The sequence below is a fragment of the Ursus americanus genome, chromosome 25 (genome assembly GCF_024610735.1).
Source record: "Ursus americanus isolate L20-20 chromosome 25, mUrsAme1.1.p, whole genome shotgun sequence".
NCBI lineage: Eukaryota > Metazoa > Chordata > Mammalia > Carnivora > Ursidae > Ursus > Ursus americanus.
Window position 1 is genome coordinate 30,080,576 of NC_142151.1, and position 21,452 is coordinate 30,102,027.

The 21,452-nt window shown below is 39.9% G+C and overlaps 1 protein-coding gene across 5 annotated transcripts in view; it reads left to right on the plus strand.

Moving 5' to 3' along the window:
• Positions 1-21,452, plus strand: part of FGD4 (FYVE, RhoGEF and PH domain containing 4) — a 198,789-nt gene that overhangs the window by 98,784 nt on the left and 78,553 nt on the right. The window contains exon 1 of one of the 5 annotated variants that reach the window (XM_087855767.1): positions 6,722-8,691. The exons of the other annotated variants lie outside the window; for them this stretch is intronic. Coding sequence (XP_087711893.1) covers positions 8,604-8,691 — 88 coding nt within the window. The 5' untranslated portion in view covers positions 6,722-8,603. Of the gene's footprint in view, positions 1-6,721; positions 8,692-21,452 lie in introns of those variants that run through there. 5 annotated transcript variants of the gene reach the window in all.

The window sequence follows — 21,452 nt, forward strand, 5'->3', positions numbered from 1 at the left end:
ATCGAAAATCTGTTTCAGCATTATTGGTAAAGTTTATAATACACAGATTGCTAGGATAATAATTTAAAAATTTCAAGCAAGTAAATTTGTAATTTATCACATACACATTCATCAGTTTAAGGCCCATATGATGGAAATTGGCTCTTTTCTTTTCTTTTCTTTTTTTTAAGTTCTCTTTTTATCCTTGATCTTCTTTCCTACCACAGAAAAAGGTATCCGAAAGCGTACTGAAATTTGGAAGGACTAGTATTCTCTTTTTCTTTCCTTGCAGTTTTCTTTATTTCTGTAATATATTCCTGAGATTGCATCAAAAAGGAAACTGCATGTTTAAGTGTGTTATTATCTGTGGAATAAAAGGGAAGAAATATGTAGAATGGGGGTGCCTGGGTGGTGCAGTCGTTAAGCGTCTGCCTTCGGCTCAGGGCGTGATCCCAGCCTTTTGGGATCGAGCCCCACGTCAGGCTCCTCTGCTATGAGCCTGCTTCTTCCTCTCCCACTCCCCCTGCTTGTGTTCCCTCTCTCGCTGGCTGTCTCTGTCAAATAAATAAGTAAAATCTTCACAAAAATAAAAAGAAGTAGAACGGATGATTTGCACACAGGATAGTGCTGATTATATTTAGGTTATCTTTTCTTTCCATATTCTGAGTTTGTTGTGTAAGAATATTTGGGCCAATACAAAAGGCTAATCAGCTGTTGTTACACCAACAAGCTGTGCATGAGGATCTTGAGCGGAAGACAAGTACTTAAAAGAAATCTGGATGAGGCAGCTGATCAAAAAAAGGGGGAAACAAAAGCCCTCCCTCTGTTCTCCCAAGTTAGTAGCAAGTAACTGGCTGCACTTTACCCTTTATCTGACCTGCCAAGGGCAAAGCCTAAGTTTTATTTTCTTAAAGCCTCAGAGGAGCCTTTTCTGGAAGCTGCATGGCTCTTTCAAAGTTGGAAAAAATAATAGTTAGGTTCCTGTGGAAATTTATGAAAAGAAAACATTTTTCTTGACTTCCTTCTCAAAACCGGTGATTGATAGAGGGAGCGCGGTTTGGGAACATATTTTGAAAGCAAAGTGGCAAGAAATGAGTCTAGAAAGGTAAGCAGGGGACAGGGACTTAGGCCTGTCTGTAGTTTGGATTCATTCTGAGCGTAGTAAGCAGCCACTGAGGGTAGCAGCTGGCAAGTGACGAACAGTTCTGCAAGCAGCCGCTACGTTTGCAAATCTGCCGCAGATGTCTTCACCATACAGCATGAAATCAGGAGCTTTCCTTCGCTGCGCTGCCTGACAAAACCTTGCCAGTCCTTCAAGATACAGTTCAGTCTTCTTCACAGGAGGAGGTCGCTTTCAGATATATGGAAATGGGAGCATGAAGCTGAAAGAGGTTGGTCCTGGAAATAGGTGTTTTAGAATCTTCTGCATAGTGGAGGGGTTGTAGCCTTCAAGTGGGTCCGCTGTCCGGAGCAGATACTGAAGAAGGAAGAATGCAGAGGAATAGTACAAGTAGTAGAGAGTCTGTGACAGAGAATTCATAAGCATGAACAAATAGATTGCCCATAGCAGAGATCGGCTGGCTGAGGTTGGGTGTCATAAATTCCTGGTGGAAAATGTTCTAGTTGCAATTAATTTTTTATCGTGGTAAAATACACATAACATAAAATTTACCGTTTTTGCTGTTTTTAAGTGTACTGTCAGTTCTGTGGCTTTAATACATTCACATTGTTCTACCACTGTCACCACCAACCATCTCTAGAACTTTTTCATCTTCCCTCACTGAAATTTTAGATCCTTTAAGATAGTTGCAACAGTATTTTGTTCACACAAAATGGCAACCTCAGCACCAGAACCCTGTGGGTAGACGTTGTGTATACCAGGGAAAGGACAAGCAACTGCCAGAGAAAGCATTTGTAAGGAATGACTCTGTTGTGAGGTGCGTGAGGCAGGAAGGCTGATAGGGACTGAGCAGAGAAGAGAAACGGATAGCTAGTGTGTGTCCAGCATCATGTTAAGTGCTGTGTTTATGTTCTTTAATGCAGCTATTAGAGCTAAAGAATAGGTTCATTCCAGAGTTTAGGAAAAGAGAGGAATCTAGGAGGTGGCAAGATGAGGATTATAGAATTTGCAATCTCAGAATTAACTTGTTGCTGAAGTGAATGTGATTTCCTAAAGGAAACACACAGATCTTCCAGTGTAGGGTAGTCACTTGGCATTGATCAAGTGGAACCCAAAGAAGTTGTGCAAAAATAATAATGGTCATTATTAAAGAAGAAACACTGTATTTATCAATTAACTTTGTTTCTCCTTTGAATTGAGATAATACCAATTACCTGGGATTAGGATAAAGGCTAAATGAGATAAAAAGCATGGGGGGGGGAGGGGACCTGGGTGGCAAGGTTGGTTGAAGGTCCGACTCTTGGTTTCTGCTCAGGTCATGATCTTGGGATCATGAAATTGAGCCCCACTTGGACTCTGGGCTCCTTGAGCAGAGTCTTCTTGAGATTCTCTTTCCCTCTCCCTCTGTCCCTCCCACTTGTACTTGCATGTGCACACGCTCTCTCTCAAATAAATAAATCTTTAAACAAAAAAAAAGCGTGCCAGATGTGAAGGTGGACTGTAATGGGGGGGAAATGCCAAAAGGGAGACATATCACCGACTTAAAGCGTGTTTACTGCTGAGCTGTGTATGTGAACTTGTGAAATGTGTGGTGTGATGGAGGAAATCCATACTGATAAAATCAGACAGGCTATAAATTGTGGTATGGAGATCAATTCCATAATTTAGGTTAGGGAAAAGTGTTTTTATTCTCTAGGATTATCTATTTTTATTAGAGAGTTATTAAAGTCAGGTGACATTTCAGGTACAATATTTCTTCTATATACCTAAAATATACAAGCTGTCCCTATCCACATGCCATAAGAAAGATGTGTAGCTTTCCGTGGGCTTCCAAATTAGAAAAGTAACGGAATTGTGTTAGAACCCAGAATGGACAGCAATGTAATCTAGGATTATATTGTCATCCCTCCAGAAGCTCTGGTCTGAGGGGTGCTGTCTACTTTAACACTGCTCTGTGTGGTTGGGACTTTGAGCATGTAACTGTGCAATTAATATAAAACATTTATATTAAATATTTTTTAAAAGAGTAAAGATTCAGGGATAGTAGGCTTGCTTTGAAGATCTCTATAAAAATAATTTGGTACAAAAATATTTAAGCAACAGCATTTACCTGGCACATATTAAAAAATTTGTAGGTCTTACTTCATTAAGGCTCAGACATGCAAAATGGAAATTTTGCATCAGTTGGTTGGCTTTTTAAATTAAAATGTGTTTTTTTAGGCCAACAAGGGAATCATTTTAATATCAAATTGTTATTTGATATTATTAGATTGTTATTAGAAGACTAAAGAGTGCAAAATGGGTTAAGATTCAGATTAGTTTTGGGGCGCCTGGGTGGCACAGCGGTTAAGCGTCTGCCTTTGGCTCAGGGCGTGATCCCGGCATTATGGGATTGAGCCCCACATCAGGCTCCTCCGCTATGAGCCTGCTTCTTCCTCTCCTACTCCACCTGCTTGTGTTCCCTCTCTCGCTGGCTGTCTCTATCTCTGTCGAATAAATAAATAAAATCTTTAAAAAAAAAAGATTCAGATTAGTTTTGTTCTGTGAAAATGGAGGTTGCCTCTCAGTTAAATAACATTGGAGGGGCGCCTGGGTGGCACAGCGGTTAGGCATCTGCCTCCGGCTCAGGGCGTGATCTCAGCGTTATGGGATCGAGCCCCACATCAGGCTCCTCCGCTGGGAGCCTGCTTCTTCCTCTCCCACTCCCCCTACTTGTGTTCCCTCTCTCGCTGGCTGTCTCTCTGTCAAATAAATAAATAAAATCTTAAAAAAAAAAACATTGGAGAATGAGTATGAGGATTTTACTCCTTACTTGATAATTGAAAGTCACAAGCACTTATTTTTTCCTATTCCTTGTTGTATCTAAACAAAGTGAAACACTACCATTCACTTGGTATAATAACTGGCCCGTTGTTTATTGCCAGAATATGTTTATTAGTAAATAATTATTAAAGCCACCTTTGCCATTAGTACATGGAAGTTTTCAATTATGTGACAGATGATGGGTTGGGTAGCTTTAAATAAAAATGCCAGGTCAGAGAACTTAATCCACCACCTTTGTAAAAACATTGTTGATTAATACATTTTTTTCAGGAAGCGCAAGTTGCATGGTAAAATTTTTGTTTTAGATCACTTCCATTAGAAATAGTAAGCTATTGAAAGTAATAGAAGTAGCCTTTAACACAAAAAGTAAACTAAGGTCAATAAGGTGAAAAAATAAGTGGTTATGAAATAACATGTGAATGTGGGGCAGAACTTTCTAAGTCCTTATTCAACAATTTGTGAAGAATAACCTCTCTCTAAGGAGGAGATGAATAAGAGCAGAGGGGCAGCCCATTAGGTCCCAGGACACAGGATGTTTTGTGAATAGCTGTGAGTTGTTTAGCATTGACTTTAGGTATTTTCAGGGCTGATATTTGTGACAAATAATCTTAGTAAATTAACGAAATTGCCATACATTTATTTGAAAAGTCCTCTTAAATATACTGTCATAAACTTCCATGTTCCCAAATGGACTTTAATGGAATTTAAGATTTTTTTAAATCACAGGAAACAGATAAAATGAACCAGTGATTATCTTTACTATTGATGGGAAAGGCAGTGAATGTACCAAAAAATCATAGTTTTGGGTTTACACTAAGACCATCCATTTCATAGCCAGATGCTTTTATTTGCTTCTTAATATTTAAAATTAAGCAATAATTTATATACAACAAAATTCACCCTCCTTAGGGTAGAATTCTGAGTTTTGACAGTTGCACATGGTCGTGTAACCACCGCCACAATGAAGATCTAGAACAGTCCTATCTCCTTCGAATATTCCATCATGCTCTTTAAAAAAATTTTTTTTATTTATCATGCCCTTTTGTAATCAATTAGTCCCTCTCCACACCACCTGCTACTTCAGATTTATTTTCTGTCCCTATAGACTTCCCTTTTCCAGAATGTCATATAGAGTCATATATATGTAGCCTTTTAAGTTGGCTTTCTTTCTTTCTGTTTCAAGTTTTTATTTAAATTCTAATTAGTTAATGTATAGTATAATATTGGTTTCAGTAGAATTTCGTGATTCATCACTTAGATATAACACCCAGTGCTCATCACAAGTGCCCTTCTTAATACCCATCACCCATTTAGCCCATCCCGCCACCTCCCCTCCAGCAACCCTCAGTTTGTTCTCTCTCATTAAGAGTCCATTTTATGGTTTGCCTCCCTCTTTTTTTTTTAATCCCCCTTCCCCTATGATCATCTGTTTTATTTCTTAAATTCCACATATGAGTGAAATCATATGGTATTTGTCTTTCTCTGACTTATTTTGCTTAGCATAACATACTCTAGCTCCATCCACATTGTTGGAAATGGCTAGACTTCATTCTTTTTGGTGGCTGAGTAATATTCCATATATATATATATATATATACATATATATATGTATATATATATAGGTATATATGTTTATACACACACACACACATATCTTTTGGGGGGGAGTGGGGAGGGGCAGAGGGAGAGAGAGAGAATCCTAAGCAGGCCCCATGCCCAGGGGAGAGCCCAAGGTGGGGCTGGATCTCACAACCCTGAGATCATGACCTGAGCTGAAACCAAGAATCAGATATTTAACCGACTGAGCCACCCAGAGGCCCCATACCACATCTTCTTTATCCAGTCATCAGTTGATGGACAATTGGGCTCTTTCCATAATTTGGCTATTGTTGATAACTCTGCTATAAACGTCGGGGTGGATGTGCCCCCTTTGAATCAGTGTTTTTATATCCTTTGGGTAAATACCAATTGTGCAATTGCTGGGTCATAGGGTAGTTCTATTTTTATAAATTGGCTTCTTTCTAATGCACCTGTGGGTGTTGTCCTAAGTTGATTCCTTCTCATTGCTCAATGTTATGCCATTGCATGGATTTACCAGTTTGCTTATCCATTCACTACTTTAGGATGAGTGGGTATTTCCAGTTTTTGGTGACTATGAATAAAGCTCATGTAAACATTCCTGTACAGATTTTTGTGTGAATGCTAGTATTCATTTTACTTGGTTAAGTACCTAGGAGTGTGGTTGCTGGGTCATATGGAAGTGCATGTTTAACTTTGTAAGAAACTTCCCTTACTAGCCCTTGGGTAGCTTAGAATTTAGTGCAAGTTTGTGGTAGATGCTAAATATAATTGCAGATTACCACTTGTGGACAACGAGAGTCAATGATAATAGTTATACTTTATTTTAATTATCACTTACTAGCTGCAAATCATGTTTTGGTTTTCTGGCTTTCATCTATAAAAATTCAAAAGTGGATTCCATTGTATCTTAATTTATTGTACAAAAGTTAATTTGGGGGTGCCTGGGTGGTTCAGCCGTTAAGTGTCTGCCTTCAGCTTAGGTCTTGATCCCAGGGTCCTGGGATCAAGCCCTGCATCGGGCTCCCTGCTCCGCGGGAAGCCTGCTTCTCCCTCTCCCACTCCCCTTGCTTGTGTTCCCTCTCTCGCTGTCTCTCTCTGTCAAATAAATAAGTTTTATTTTTTTTAATTTTTTTTAAAGATTTTTATTTATTTATTTGACAGAGATAGAGACAGCCAGCGAGAGAGGGAACACAAGCAGGGGGAGTGGGAGAGGAAGAAGCAGGCTCATAGCGGAAGAGCCTGACGTGGGGCTCGATCCCAGAACGCCGGGATCACGCCCTGAGCTGAAGGCAGACGCTTAACCGCTGTGCCACCCAGGCGCCCCGAAATAAATAAGTTTAAAAAAAAAAGTGAATTTGATTTCTTAAAGGCTGTCATTTTACTAGTGTTATTGGCCAAAATTTTTAACCTCTTAAGCCTCGCTTTCTCTTCTACAAAACGGGAATTACCATTTCCTGCCTTACCTGTATTATTCCTTTTACAGAAGATTCTATAAAATAGCGATAAATCAATACCTTACAGTGAGGACTTAATGCTGCATGGAAAGTGCCTAGCAGTACCTGGTACCAAGTAAATGTTAACTATATAAGAAAAAATAAAAGCTATTTATTTGTTTGAAAACAAAACTGAATTTATAATTTAAACATTGCTATCAAAGCTCAGAAAGCACAGAAGTCAGGGCATTTTTATGACAGGGAAGTGTTCTGTTTTTTACATTACTGAAATTTGCCAAGGTTAAGTGGTCTTGGAATCAAATATAGACAGTTTTCCTGCCATAGTGAAATTCAAACACATGGGTGGAGTTTGTGAAGGAAATAAAAGATAATTCATATTTCTTCTTTCTTTGACCCCTTTTCTTCATGTTTCTAATTATCTTTTTAGGTTAGTTGTAAAACCTATTCATACCTAATATATAAACAGATTTCTTGTATTAAGAATTGATAACCCCCTCTTCCTGTTGAGCAGGTGGAAGTTACTGTGAGTCTCATTTGAATGAATACATGGCCCCTCATACCTCGACCTGAACGTTGCCTTCCTGCTCTGAATTGAGCAATGCCAAAGCAGGTCCAAGTGAACCAGAGCTTTAGGTCATCAGTGAGTGAGTCGAGACTCCAGACAGGCAAGTCTCTGCCCTGTTAGTTCTCCAAGTGTGGTCCCTTACGTGCAGTCCCAGACCAGCAGTGTCCAGGTCGCTTGGGAGCCTGTTAGAAAGGTAAATTCTGGAGCTCCACCATAGACTGGTTGAATTCAACTCTGGAGATGGGATTAGGCAAACATATGTCTTAAAACGCCATTCAGGTGATTTGATGCAACTGGGTGTGACAGCGATTGCGTGTGGACACCCTGAGGGGAGGGGATTGGAGAGATGTTTCCAACCATGAGAGTGATGTCTGTGTAAGCTGTTACTTCATCGTGATTTTATAAATATTTTCATTGACATTTTCTAATATTTCAAGGGATCAGGAATTTTAAAAGTACTTATTGAACAATACAAACTTATAAAGATATATAAAAATGAGTAATAAATATACCAGTTAAAAAGTGTTCTGAAATAACCTATGAAACTTGGTTTCCTTAGGAACTCTATGAGTGGTATTTATTCACCAAGCTCAATGAGCTGTGCTAAAAGGAAGGTCGAAGTGGCAGAATAACATTTGTGATCATTCAAAACGACATTTTAACATCTTAAGCCTGTGAATCCTGGATCTGTAACCTCTTCGGTCCAAGGCATGGACCCAGTTAAAGTGGAAACAGACTGTTTTCATGTTGGCTTTTTAGAGCATTACTAATAGTTAAGGAATTAGTCAGTTTATAAACCATCCTATTCCCAAACGTATTTCTAGTTCACTTGAAGCTTCCACGTGCCTCCGTGGTCATTTAACCATAATAAATAGAAGTCTCTCCATCTCCAGATACTTGGTCTCATGAAAAACACGGCAGCAGCCCTTCCTCTAGGGAGGTGTGGCATATTATGCATGAGGGTGTCTTTGAGCAGTAAGGTCTTAGAATGCCTTGAAGGAAACAGTGCCCTGGTACGGGCTCCTGGCTCATCTGGAGACAGTCTACAGAGGCTTTAAAGCCAGGAGTGAGATTTTATCACATGATTATTAAAAGAGTAAAGCCAAACATTGTATCAAACCCAAGTAGACTAACTATCAGTATATGTGAAGTCATGTCCACTGATCAAGGTAAGTGGTTTCATTTTCTAGTGTATCTTTCTTCTGTTTTTTTAATAGTGTGTGTGGTCAGTTGATAATACAGCATGCCGAGGGACAGACAAGTGGCCGAGTGTGGTTTTGTTTTAATGTTAAGAATAAGGTTCATGTTATTTTTTAACTTTAACATTAAAATATGTACCATATTCAAGGTTTTTGGCTCTTCCAAGAAGCGTCTTCTGGGTTAGCAAAGTACAAATTTGTTTAAGTTCTGTTTCTCTGACTCATTCTTACTAACATTAGAACACTTTGAAAATTTAGTCAGTAAGGAGAGGAATGCAGAGAAAGAAAGCAAGAATTTTCTTTTTTTTTTTTTTTTCTTCCGTTTCTGGTATGAACAAAGCTCACAAATGTTTACCACTAATCCTTTTCTGGTGCTAGTGCATGGAGCAGCATTCTGTTTAAACAACCCCCCACCATCCCAGTCTGCTTGTTTTAGTAAAGTTCAGGGGACTAAGTGTTCTGGGTTTTACATATTAAATAACGTTGTAGAGATAGGCATGGATTTGGTTTTTTAAAAATTATTAGTGATATCGAGCCACTGTTGTTTCCACCAGTATTCTAGAGAGCATCTAAATGGGAAATTGACTTTGAAAGACGAATGAAATTCTGCTCTGTGGTAGAAATATAATCATGTGACGGGAAATTTCTGCTAAAAATATTTTTTAAGACTGAGATGGGTTCATTTTGTGTAGCTGTTTTCCCATTGTTTCTGCATGGATATAGACCCTCCTGAAGAATGTGTCCATTGCTAAATTATATGAGCTGCACCTTACAACAGGCAGCCTTCATAGTTACCAAGATTCTCTTCCTTCTGACATCACTCCTTCCTTTTCGTGGCCTCAGTGGCGCTTGCACTGAGTGTGGAAGCCCGAGGGTTGGGGTTGGTCACAGTACTGCGGCAGGGAAGCTGAGGCTCCTTTCCGGAGCTGCACAGCCTTGGCTGGCTCTGTTCCCAGGTTCTAGTAGTTGCTGGAGATTAAGGAGCCCAGTCCGTGCCTGCCCCTGTTTCCTCCATCATCTAGGGGGATGCTTTGATTCCTTTGTGGGGGTTCCACTCCTACATAAATTAGTTCAAGATTTGTGTCATCTCTCCATGGTTTACCATCATATTCTAAATACAAAAATATTTTTTTCAAAGTGACAAAAGGGAAGTATTTTCTTTCTCCATTACTGAAGTTCTCTCTTTGCTTGAAAAAACTTCTGTCCCTTCTCATTCCATCTTCTAACAGTTAGGGATGATTGGAGGGAATTAACATCCCCTCCTGAAAGGCAGCTCTTAAGTGGAGAGAGAACTACTAGAATTTTTTGCTCTGATGGACGTCTCCCCATAGTGAGTGGCCACTACTGTAATGTGGGCTTCAGAAGTTCCTTTTAAGGTTTTTCAACTGAAAGGACAGTAATGGAACACTTCCTGCTCACACCAGTGGTTTATTTTGTAGCTGTTACGTTGTCTAAGAAAACATTTTATGCACACATATTTAGTGTACATGTTATTTTGTGAAAGTTTTATCTTCTTTTAATGACTGGAAGAAATTTTCCTTTTTAAAACCTGTACAGGCAAACTGACATGGAAATTGAAAAGTGAAAAATAGTGTGATGAACGACTCAGTAGGAAGTATTATTTAATCTTGCAGGGATCATAATTAGGTCTTCATTTCACGGTCATCCAAAATATATGTAGCTTACATTCTGACCCAAGAGTAAGATTTAAACTTGACCAGTTCTCCTTAGACACTAGAACACCGTTCATTCAAATAATAAAAAGGCCTTTTCCTTGGTGCCTGTAGACTTTATCCCTACCCCCTTTCCGATCTGCCTTATGATAATCTTTACTGTCTGTGTTTGCTGTTGTTTATAAAATAGGGAGCCAATTTTTACTGGCCCGAAATATATTTTTAAAGGTCTTCCTTCTGATGTAATTCTCTGAGTTGTGCCCTACCCCACAGTACCTCTAAGCCCTGTTTAGATCAGATCCTTCTAAGAATTTGCCCTCTGCTAATTGACCAAGGGTCTGTAGTTGGTTGGTCTTATGTTGAAGCAGCAGAAGAAAAATGCCTATGAGAAAGAAAATAGTGTTAGCCTTGGAGGTTGGTCATTCTACATGTGGTTATTAAAACCTGGCCTGGGGAAAACCACTCGTTCTCCTCTTAGAGAATGAATATAGACAAGATTATCTTTTTTAAAAAAAGATTTTATTTATTAGAGAACACGGGCATGCACTCGCGCACGTGCATGAGTCGGGGGGCAGAGGGAGAGGGAGAAGCAGACTCCCTGCTGAGCAGGGAGCCCCACATGGAGCTCAATCCCAGGACCCTAAGATCACGACCTGAGCTGAAATCAGATGCTTAACCGACTGAGCCATCCAGGCACCCCCTGAGTGCTCCTTTAAAAATAGAAAACAGATCATGGTCTCTCCTCTGCTTTACAGCCCTTCAGTGGGTTCCCAGCTCTGTTAGAGGAATAGCCTCTCCTCTCAGTGATAGACCAGGTCCTGCCTGTCCCGACTCCAGCCTCTACTGTTAACTCTGACCTCGATGCCAAATGTGCTCCTTGCTCATTCTTATCTATCCATGTTGTCTTTCTTTTTTTTTCCCCCATGTTGTCTCATTTCTTCCTGTACATATCTACTGTGCTACTACATTAGGACTTTTGTAGTTTTATCCTTTGCTTGAATGTTAATCCCCCAAATATTCGTGTGCCTCATTCTCTTTGGGTCCACTCAACTGCCACCTGATGGGGGAGGGTTTCCTTGAACTGCCCCACTCAACAGTTCTCTGTCTCCTTTACTCATCTTTGTTTTCCTCATAGCTCTATGCCATCCAGCATTTGTATAAATGTGTTTTTTTATTGTGTGGTTCCCTGCTCTATCTCTAGGGCTGAGAACAGTGACTGATACATATACTGGGTGCTTTGTTAATATTTATTACATGAAGGAGTGCATTTCTAATACTCATGACCTTTTCTGTTAGGAAATTTAAAGCTAAATGAGCAGGAATATAGAGAAGTTAATAAATTATACATACTTGTAGCGTTCTCCATTTCTTCCCCTCAATTTGCTTTCGTAGAGTAAATATTCTGCTGATTAGTTTCTGGTCTTCCTTGTTAAGCAGAATCTGAGTAATGAGTGTCTTTCCATTGGGAGTCTGGAGGCTAAGTTGATCACTGTTATAAAGAACAGAGGAAAAGGACAGTGACATGGATGACATGGGTGGGCTCAATGAGTGGTTTTGGATTATGAATTACAGGGCTTTGTTGGAGAGAGAAAATAGGTGGGAAAAGTTTCAGGGTGTGAGACCAAGAAATTGGGGGAACCGTTTGCATGGAGAAAATTGTGGCAAGATGACAAAATGTTTAAGATGTTTTGTTACATATTATGGATGTGCTTTCCCTGCTTTGCTCTTCTTGTTTTTTTCCTTCTGCATTTAAGGCATTTAACTTTGAAATTCTCCCATAGGAGGAAAATAAGAAAAGAAAGAAGATAAATAAAATGTAACAGTCTAGAAATGTTTCCTCTTAGTAAGTTCTTGTAAAGCATGATTTAAAGGGTGTAGAAAACCAATTCATGGATTAAAGTATGAGAATTATTTATGTCTTTATCCAGTTTCTTTCCAAATTCATCTGGATAATTGAAAATTGACCTGCATTTTAAAATTTATAACCAACAGTTAAATTCTATGAACTATTATTTGCTATATGCTAATATATTTATCTGAGTAATAACAATGATACATTGTTGGGTCACATGACTTCTTAAGAATATGTGATCTATTTTGAGTATAATAAAAAGAAGTATATAAAGCTTGAAAATGATTACTTTTGTGACTTTGTAAATGTAAGCCCCCTAATGACTATTGAACTGGTGAAGTTACCAATTCATCTAGAATATCACCAGTTTTTCTCTTTTAACATTGCCCAATAAATTTTTTCTTGATTTACTTCTATCAGAGTTGCTAATTTAGAGTGAAAATAGCAAAATAGTGAATGAAAATATTGAGCAAAGAAGATATTTTTTATACTTCTTCAGTCTAAAATTCATTAACTTATTTAGATACAGGACAATGGCGACGAGACATGCTTAGAGATAGGGAATATAACTGTACAGTAGTCTCCCTTCATCCACGGTTTCGCAAGCAGATGACCCTCCTTCTGATGTGACGTCAGAAGGTCAGTAGTAGCCTAACGTATGTCACAATACCTGTGTCATTCACCTCACATCAGCTCACCATGCCGGCATTTTATCATCCCACATCATCACAAGAAGGGTGAATATGAAACAAGGTATTTTGAAAGACAGAGTGAGTGTACTCACATAACTTAGTATAGTATATTATAATTGCTCTTATTATTGCTAATCTCTTACTGTGCCTAATGTATCAAATAAACCTTATCATAGGTATATTGTATAGGAAAAAGAGTAAAGCTAGCATTCAGTACCATTTGCAATTTCAGGCATCCACCTAAGGTCTTAACATGCCCCGTGGATAAGGGCAGCGGGGGTGGGGGAGGGACTCCTGTATTCACTAGACCCAATTCCAAAAACCTTTTAATATTCCTGCCTTCAAGGAAGTTTAAGTCTGTCTCCACCATAGACACAGATAAAAGCAGTAACTATACCTGACAAATGTAATAATATAGATACAAAATATGTGTTTGGAGAACAGAAAAGGAGGAAAAACTGACTATTTGATTCAAGGAAATTTCCTCAAAAAAGTGACAATGGAACTAGTTGAATATGTCTGATAAAAGACTGTCGAGGGTACCAACGTGTATGCAAAAGCATACGGAGACAGAGGAAAAGAATATAATTATGTTCCAGGAATGGAGAAGAAAGGAATGTGGCTGAAGCGCTGGGTCATGTGTGGCTGTGAGTAGACAGACATGAAACCCGTACAGGAAGACTGATGTCTAATGCCGAGATGTCTGATGTGAAGACTCTTTTATGCAAATTAGAGTTTTTCCTATGGGTCTTGCAGTCCCATTAAAGGATTTTAAGCAAGGGGAGGAATAAGACTGGTTATATCATGGAATGAATAAAATAAACTTTTTCTTTGTAGGAACAATCCTCTTAGACATAACTAAACGTGACTTATATAATGCAGTTTTAAAATTCAGAATTAAAAAAGTGGCTATATTTGGTGAATTGGCTTATTTGTCTTTCTTCCTCTGTCAGCCAGGAAAAAAAAAAGGAAATAATAGAAAAGCTAGATGGAATATTTGCTTTTTAAGTTTTGCATGACTGAAACAATCCCCTACACTGTTAGAATCTGAACACACAAATGCTATTGTGCTCTTGCTCTAGAACCCAGCCAGGGAAAAATACGAGGCCGCGAGGCCTGCTGGTCTGATTACACAGCAGGGAAAGCAAATATCTAACTTGGTAAGCTGTTAAACGTTAGATTTCTAGTAAAATGGGATTTATATTAATGTTTGTCTTAAAAGAAAGAGTATTGCAATTAAAAAGTAGGTTGGGATAGATTAGAGACTATTCTACTCTTTGTAGAAAGTCACCTACCTTGTCAGATTTTTTTTAAAAATTGCCACTCTTCAAATAGAAGTATTGAGGTCCACATACGACCTACCTGTGACCTGTACCTAAGCAATGACACTAGAGCATTTATAAGTGCTTGCTGGCCCCAAGGAGCTTTTCCTATTCGGTAGAGTTCTTCACTTTTTTTTAAGATTTTATTTATTTGAGAGAGAGAGCACAAGCAGGGAAAGGGAAAGGAGAAAGAGAAGCAGATTCCCTGCAGAGCAGGGAGCCCAGCTCAGGGCTCAATCCCATCATGACCTGAGTGAAAGCAAACGCTTAACTGACTGAGCCACCCAGAGGCCCTGGTAGAGTTCATTTTTATCCATGATTGCTGTGAAGCTAAATTTAGGTTTGAAGAGTGAATGAACAGTGTCAGTAACCGCAAAACAAAGTGCAGGAAGACAGTGGGCTGAGAAGTAGAAGTTCGACAGGAATTTTAAGGAGGCAACGTGAGGTAGGCAGAAGCTTGCAGACACTCGTTAATAAAGAGTGTTAGGCTGGAATGTTTTAGCTGTTGGGAATCAGGTTTAGAGAAATCAAGGTCAGAAAAGCAGGTACAAAATTAAAATAAGGAAAGTCAGGAAGGATTTGGTTATGAAAAGGATGGTGTGTGTGTGTGTGTGTGTGTGTGTGTGTGTGTGAAGAGAAACGGTAGTCAGTTTTTGGTTGCTTGTGATTAAGATAATTAACAATTCTGTTTGGTCTTAGCAACATCCTTGTCAAACCTTATGCAACACTGGCCAGTTTGATTTTCTTCTTCTCTCTGGACTGCAGATAAATTTATTGTGAATAAATGGAAAATAGTTTGGCAGTGGGTAGAAGGAAGAGGAAAAGCCAAGATTCTGGTTAATTTATAAACCAGACATCTTGAATAAATGAGTTGGCTATAGCTCTTAGAAAAAAACAACTTTATTTTGCCCTTCAAGTTCTTTTCTTACATCTGTTTTTATTTCTTTCACAGTTTGTGAAGTCAATAAAATTTTTTAATTTTATTGTTTTAGAAGTCTCCTTCCATAGCAGAGCTTTCCATACTCGGCCAGACATAATCTCCCTCTTTTGGATTCTCAAGACTTCTAATTGATACCTTTTCATATACACAGAGGATGTCTAGATTTTGGGTTTTTTTGTTTTTTTTTTTAAGATTTTATTTATTTATTTGACAGAGATAGAGACAGCCAGCGAGAGAGGGAACACAAGCAAGGGGAGTGGGAGAGGAGGAAGCAGGCTCACAGCAGAGGAGCCCGATGTGGGGCTCGATCCCACAATGCCAGGATCACGCCCTGAGCCGAAGGCAGACGCCCAACCGCTGTGCCACCCAGGCGCCCCTGGGGTTTTTTTAATAGTGAATTTTTTAAAAAAAGATTTACTTATTTTAGAGCACGTGCATGCGCACAGGGTGGGGAGGGGCAGAGGGAGAGGGAAAGAGGGTCTCAAACAGACTTAATGCTGAGCACAGCGTGTCACGGGACTTGATCCCATGACCCCGAGATCACAACCCAAGCTGAAACCAAGAGTCAGATGCTCAACCGACTGTGCCACCCAGGCGCCCCTCAGTAGTAGATTCTAAAATCAGATAATCTTCCTTTATCTACCACATAGCAACGAGGGCCTCATTCTTGAGATTAAATTTGGGGTGTGGCTTAAATAGGAGCCAATTGATGCTGTGAGCCTAAATCGTTTCTATTAAAATTTCACTAAATGTTCATGGTATCCCCATTTTATGACATAATTCTGGTGGAGCTTTAGCTTCACAGCTAAAATTTTTAAAAATTCATTTCATACAGCTTCCACTACAAATATTAATTTGATCTATGCCTGTTACGACACCAGAAACAGTGGTTCTCAGTCTTGACTGCATCCTGCCATCACTTTAAAACACATATACCTTGGGGCACATGGGTGGCTCAGTTGAGCGTCTGTCTTTGGCTTGGGTCGTGATCCCCTCCATGAGACTCTGCTTCTCCCTCTGCCCCTCCCCTCCACTTGTGCTCGCACTCTCTCTCTCAAATAAATAAATAAAATCTTTAAAAAAATAAAACAATAAAACACAGATACCTGGGTCCCACCCCCTATAGATTGTGATCTCATTGACTTGGGATTCAGCGCTGGTATTGTGGTTTTCGTTTTTAAAGCTCCATGGGTGACTCATGGTTGAGCACTATTGACCAAGAGCATGACCTGTTGGCTTATTGGTTCACATGCAGTAGATTGCTGGGGAAGATAATTTTTACTAAAAATGTTAGGAAGGCAACTGAATTAATAGCATAGTAGGCATGTGGGATTTATATCAATAAGAAAGTAAAGATCATACCATGCAGCACTGGTAGTTTACCCCAGAGTCATCTGTAACCCCAGATGTGCTAGATAAACTAATATTAGATCAACTGTGCCATGATGCTGTTAATGAGTTTCCTAAACCTAGAAGTTTTACTTGAAGACGTCACATTGCTAGCTGGGGACAGAACCAAGAGTGGTTCTGGAAAATTATAATACTAACATAACGTAGTGCTGTAGTAATAATAGTGTTATTATATAGCACTTACACCACTAATCCGTGGTTTGTTGACTTGATTATTTAGGTCAAGGTCTGCATACCTTTTCTGCAAAAGGGCCAGATCATACATATTTTAGGCTTTGCGGGACACAGGGTTTCTGTCATAGCTCCTCACTTCTGCCAATTTAGTGAGAAAGCATCATGCACAATATGTAAAAGAATGAGTGTGGCTATATTTCAGTAAAACTTTATTGACAAAAATACACTTATTTTTGTGTACCAGATTTGCCCTGAGAGTTGTGGATTGCAAACCTTGAGTTCAGGTATATTTTAGTTTTCCCACCGAGGGACTCGTGGGCTGTAGCTTATGGTCCCCTGATTCAGGGGCATTTTAAACTTCTACTTGAGAGTGGGGGGGAGGGGGATCTCAGTGATCCTAAACACTGATCACTCCATTCCACTTACTTACTGGCACCTACTGATCCTATTTTGGTGCCCTCTCTTACAAGACGCTAAGTGCATACTTATGGAATTAATGTATACATGCAACCTTTAACACTTTTTTCTGTTATCTTCTACCAAACATGTATAGCCAGTCTTCCAGTAGGGGAAAAATTGGCACATACGCCAGCTTTGGAGAAGAAATGCACTTTGAAGTCTGTGGCAGGCTGTAATTGCTGGGTTTGGTAGAATTCTCAAAGTGAATAGAGATCTGATTTGCTCTGAGGACATTTATTATCCTGATTTCTTAGAGCAGATCCTAAGACTTTATTTCTAAAAAAGAATTCTTTTCTTTTTTTCAAATTTAAATTCAAATTAGTTAGCAGTGTATTATTAGTGATTCATCACTTGCATATAACACCCAGTGCTCATTACATCAAGTGCCCTCCTTAATGCCCATCACCTATTTAGCCCATCCCCCCACACACCTCCCCTCCAGCAACCCTCCGTTTGCTCTCTGAAGTTAAGAGTCCCATCTGGTTGGCCTCCCTCTTTGTTTTTATCCTATTTTTCCTTCCTTTCCCCTATGTTCATCAGTTTTGTTTCTTAAATTCCACATATGAATGAAATCATGGTATTTGTCTTTCTCTGACTAATTTTGCTTAGCATAATACTCTTAAAAAAGTATTTCTTAAACTTGGTTTTGTAATAACTAGGGTGTTGTTAGTGATTAAAGAGTATGTTTAGTTTTTCAAAACAATATTTCATTTCATTTGGATTTAAGATCACTATTGTGCTTGTATGTGGTGAGTGGAGTCTTTGGCAAAACAGAGCGAATACTGGAAATAGCGCTCCAGATGTTGAATTTGCAGTGCAAAACACAGTGGGCCTGACCCTAGTTTGTGTGGAAAGAGCACTGCCCTTGGAATCCAAAGCCCTGGTGTGATTCTTGGCTTTACCACTATTTACCAACCTTACTAGAACATGGAGATGTCTGTCCTGCATGACCTACATGACAGCTTCTGTCAGTGCTGAAAGTGGAATGTGGTGCGCTATATGTGAAAGTGCCTCATGAGGTCTTTCCTGGACTCTCCTTGCAAAGTCTGGGTCAAATGGAGCAGGAACCACAGTGCAGCCCTGCGCTGACTAGGACTGGACTGTCATGGAGGGAACCTGAGGGATATGCCCACTGTTCTTCAGAGAAAATGTGTAAGAGTATATAGAGGAGGGACCTTCTTGGCCTCAGCAGAGCAAAAAGATGAGAAATCTAAAAATTGAAGGGCAAGTGAGAAGGAGGTCAAAGCAGGGAAGAGGCAGAGAAGTCTGGAACTCTGTCTTGATCTGTTTAGTTACCCCACATCAAAATTCACATTCTTAACTTCATATGTCTTAAGTGGGATTTTTTGAAGCTCCTGGCTACAAATGTTGGCTGAAATAGAGGCACAGGATCAAGGCAAGTGGTTGGAATATAACAGATGTAATCCCTTGATGATCTTCTGAGTGAAAGCCAAAGAATTATGAGCTGGAGCCCTTGTCCAGAGGGTACTCACAAACTCTATGTAGCTGTGGTCTCTAACATCAGCCTAGTCATTTACCACCACCTGCGTCTATCGCTGCCTACACTTACCGCCTTCATAATGGACGCAACAATGCCTGCCTGCCTTTATCTCATTAAATTCTTTTTTTTTTTTTAAAGATTTTATTTATTTGACAGAGAGAGACAGCCAGTGAGAGAGGGAACACAAGCAGGGAGTGTGGGAGAGGAAGAAGCAGGCTCCCAGCAGAGCAGGGAGCCCGATGTGGGGTTCAATCCCAGGACCCCGGGATCACGCCCTGGGCCAAAGGCAGACGCTTAATGACTGAGCCACCCAGGCACCCCTATGTCATTAAGTTCTTGAGAGGAGCAAATGAAATGATGCATATAAAGTGCCTCACATTCTGCGTACTTGGCTCAGAATAAACAATGTTGTTATGTTTCATTACTACTATGGTTAACGGTAGCAAATCTGTTGTATACTGTGTAAGTTTCAAAGGATTAGGAAATCCCAAGTTATAACTGTTAATATTTTTGTGACATTCAGGAAAACAATGTGTGTATGTTACTGAAGGATATGTCTCTTAGCATCAGTGTATCCTTGGCTGAAGCTATGCATTGTACTGCATTTATCCAAATGCCTCTTGGTGTCTACAGAACAGATCAATTGAGAAAAAGCCATTTTGAAAACTAGTTTTCTTCCAGAGAGCGTAAGCCTATTTTAATTCCCTGTCGGGTATATGGGTTATAAGTCTTCAGGAAGAAATCAGGCTTCCTATCCAACGCATTATTTTGCCTCCTTTGGGGGTTTAAACCCAGGGAGGTCACAGAGCAAAGGAGCTGTTGGATCTGTTTGTGACTCAGGAGAATTAAAAGCAAGTGAGGTACTTTTACATTCAGGGGTCTTAACGATACTTTCCTCAGTGAAATAAAACTGTCCACAGCATTCTGCATATTGCTATTCTCTGTGTGCTTAATTATTGTAATACTTTACATCCCGCTTTATAACCACTTTGAAGGGGGAAAAAGTCCCTTTGGAGATTTTTCTGTGTTTGCTAAGTTTCAAGTCTGCCAGGCTGTGGGATTTTGCAGGTAAGAGGAGAGTGGTGGAGAGAAAGTGGAGTAGCAGAATCAGAGAATTGTGACCTCAGCTGGGCTCTAAAACTCCAGTTTTGGACTGCAGAACTCAAACATCCAGGGCCTGCCCCTAGTGATGCTTTTGCGGTCAGTACGTTGTATTGTGGGATCGTGCAGCTTCAAAGCTGGGGGCAGCAGCATCACCTCCAAGAGCTGAGGGCAGGTTAGAGTTTCAGCTCAATTTGAGTCAAGGTCATAAGGGCACCCAAAATGTGTTCCAGGACACATTAGCCCCATGGGATGTTGACTTGTAATCTATGGTGGTACGTTTTCCTGGACATAATACTGGGTTCAAAGTTAAATAGGTTTTTCTACTTTAGGGCTTTTTGTAGCCTCTAACATGCCCACTGGTATCATGGGAATACAAGGTAAAGCAGTAAAATTTGGCAGGTCATTAGTATTTCACACAGAATCATTGTTAATTGTGGTGGGGGTAGTGGGGAATGGAGTGGATGAGGGAGTGGGGGTGGGGGGGATGGGGATGGGAGATCCTGTTGCCAGAGCAGAGTTTCCCAGAACACACTTTGGGAGAGGCTGCCCTAGGGCAGGTGGCAGGTGCTATGAAGGGTGCTGTAGTTTTTCACCTGGGCTCTTGAGTGGACTGCTTGAACCCTGTGGAGTCCTGAAGGAACCAGTAAATACCCGAAAATGTTCTCCAGGCTTTCAATAACTGCTCTTTTTTCTTCCCTCTAGCCTCGTCGCTTGACTCATATTTGTTACTGCTATTAATAAAATTAAGGAAATTAGTCCTTATATAAAAAAGGTTAAGTGATTTAACCCCTAATTAGACCAAAAACAACAACCAAAAAATGGGTCCGAGCTTTTGTACAGTTGGCTCTGCCTCAGGCACACACGCCTGCCCTGCTCCCTTAAAAGGCAATGAAATGCTATTTTCTTAAAAGGTATCAAAGGGAATACATTTGAAAATTTTAACAGTGAGTTTGTAAAATGAGGCAGATGGAGAGTTTAGGAATGGCTGAGCTTAATGAATATCACAGCGTACTGCTCATTCAGGCACTCTCACAGGCTTCTGAAACTTAACACACACACGACTGTATCCTTGCATTTTTACTTAAAATGAAAGACACTGCTTATCACATTAGCCAGGAACCTGAGCAAGTACCATCTTTTACTCCTCTCTGTTCTTCTCTTCTTCTGCCAGTCCCCTCCCTATGCTGTCTCAGGATGTCTCACCAGGTGCTCCTCGCCTCTTCAGCCCCTGCTATGGGTGTCGTGCGGGCGCTTAGCCTGTGCTCAGTCTGGTGCAGTGAGGAAGGGGGGATGGGGGAAGCCGGGGAAGGCAAGCATTCCAGATACCCATGGAATTGTACGTATCTCTTTTTCTCTTTTAAATCATGAATTACATGAGGGTAAGGATTATGGCTTATTTGCCATCCTGTCTCCAGTAGTTAGCAGAGTCCCAAGGCACTTTTAATTAGGGAGTTATCAGTACATTTAAGTAGAGACAGAAAGAAAAAATAAAGAACGAAATGAAGTAGAAACTTGGTGGGTTTTGTTAATCTCTTTGCAGTTGATCATTAGATATTTTCATTGCTGACAGAATCATTTTGTATTTTGGAGGCATAAAGACGAGA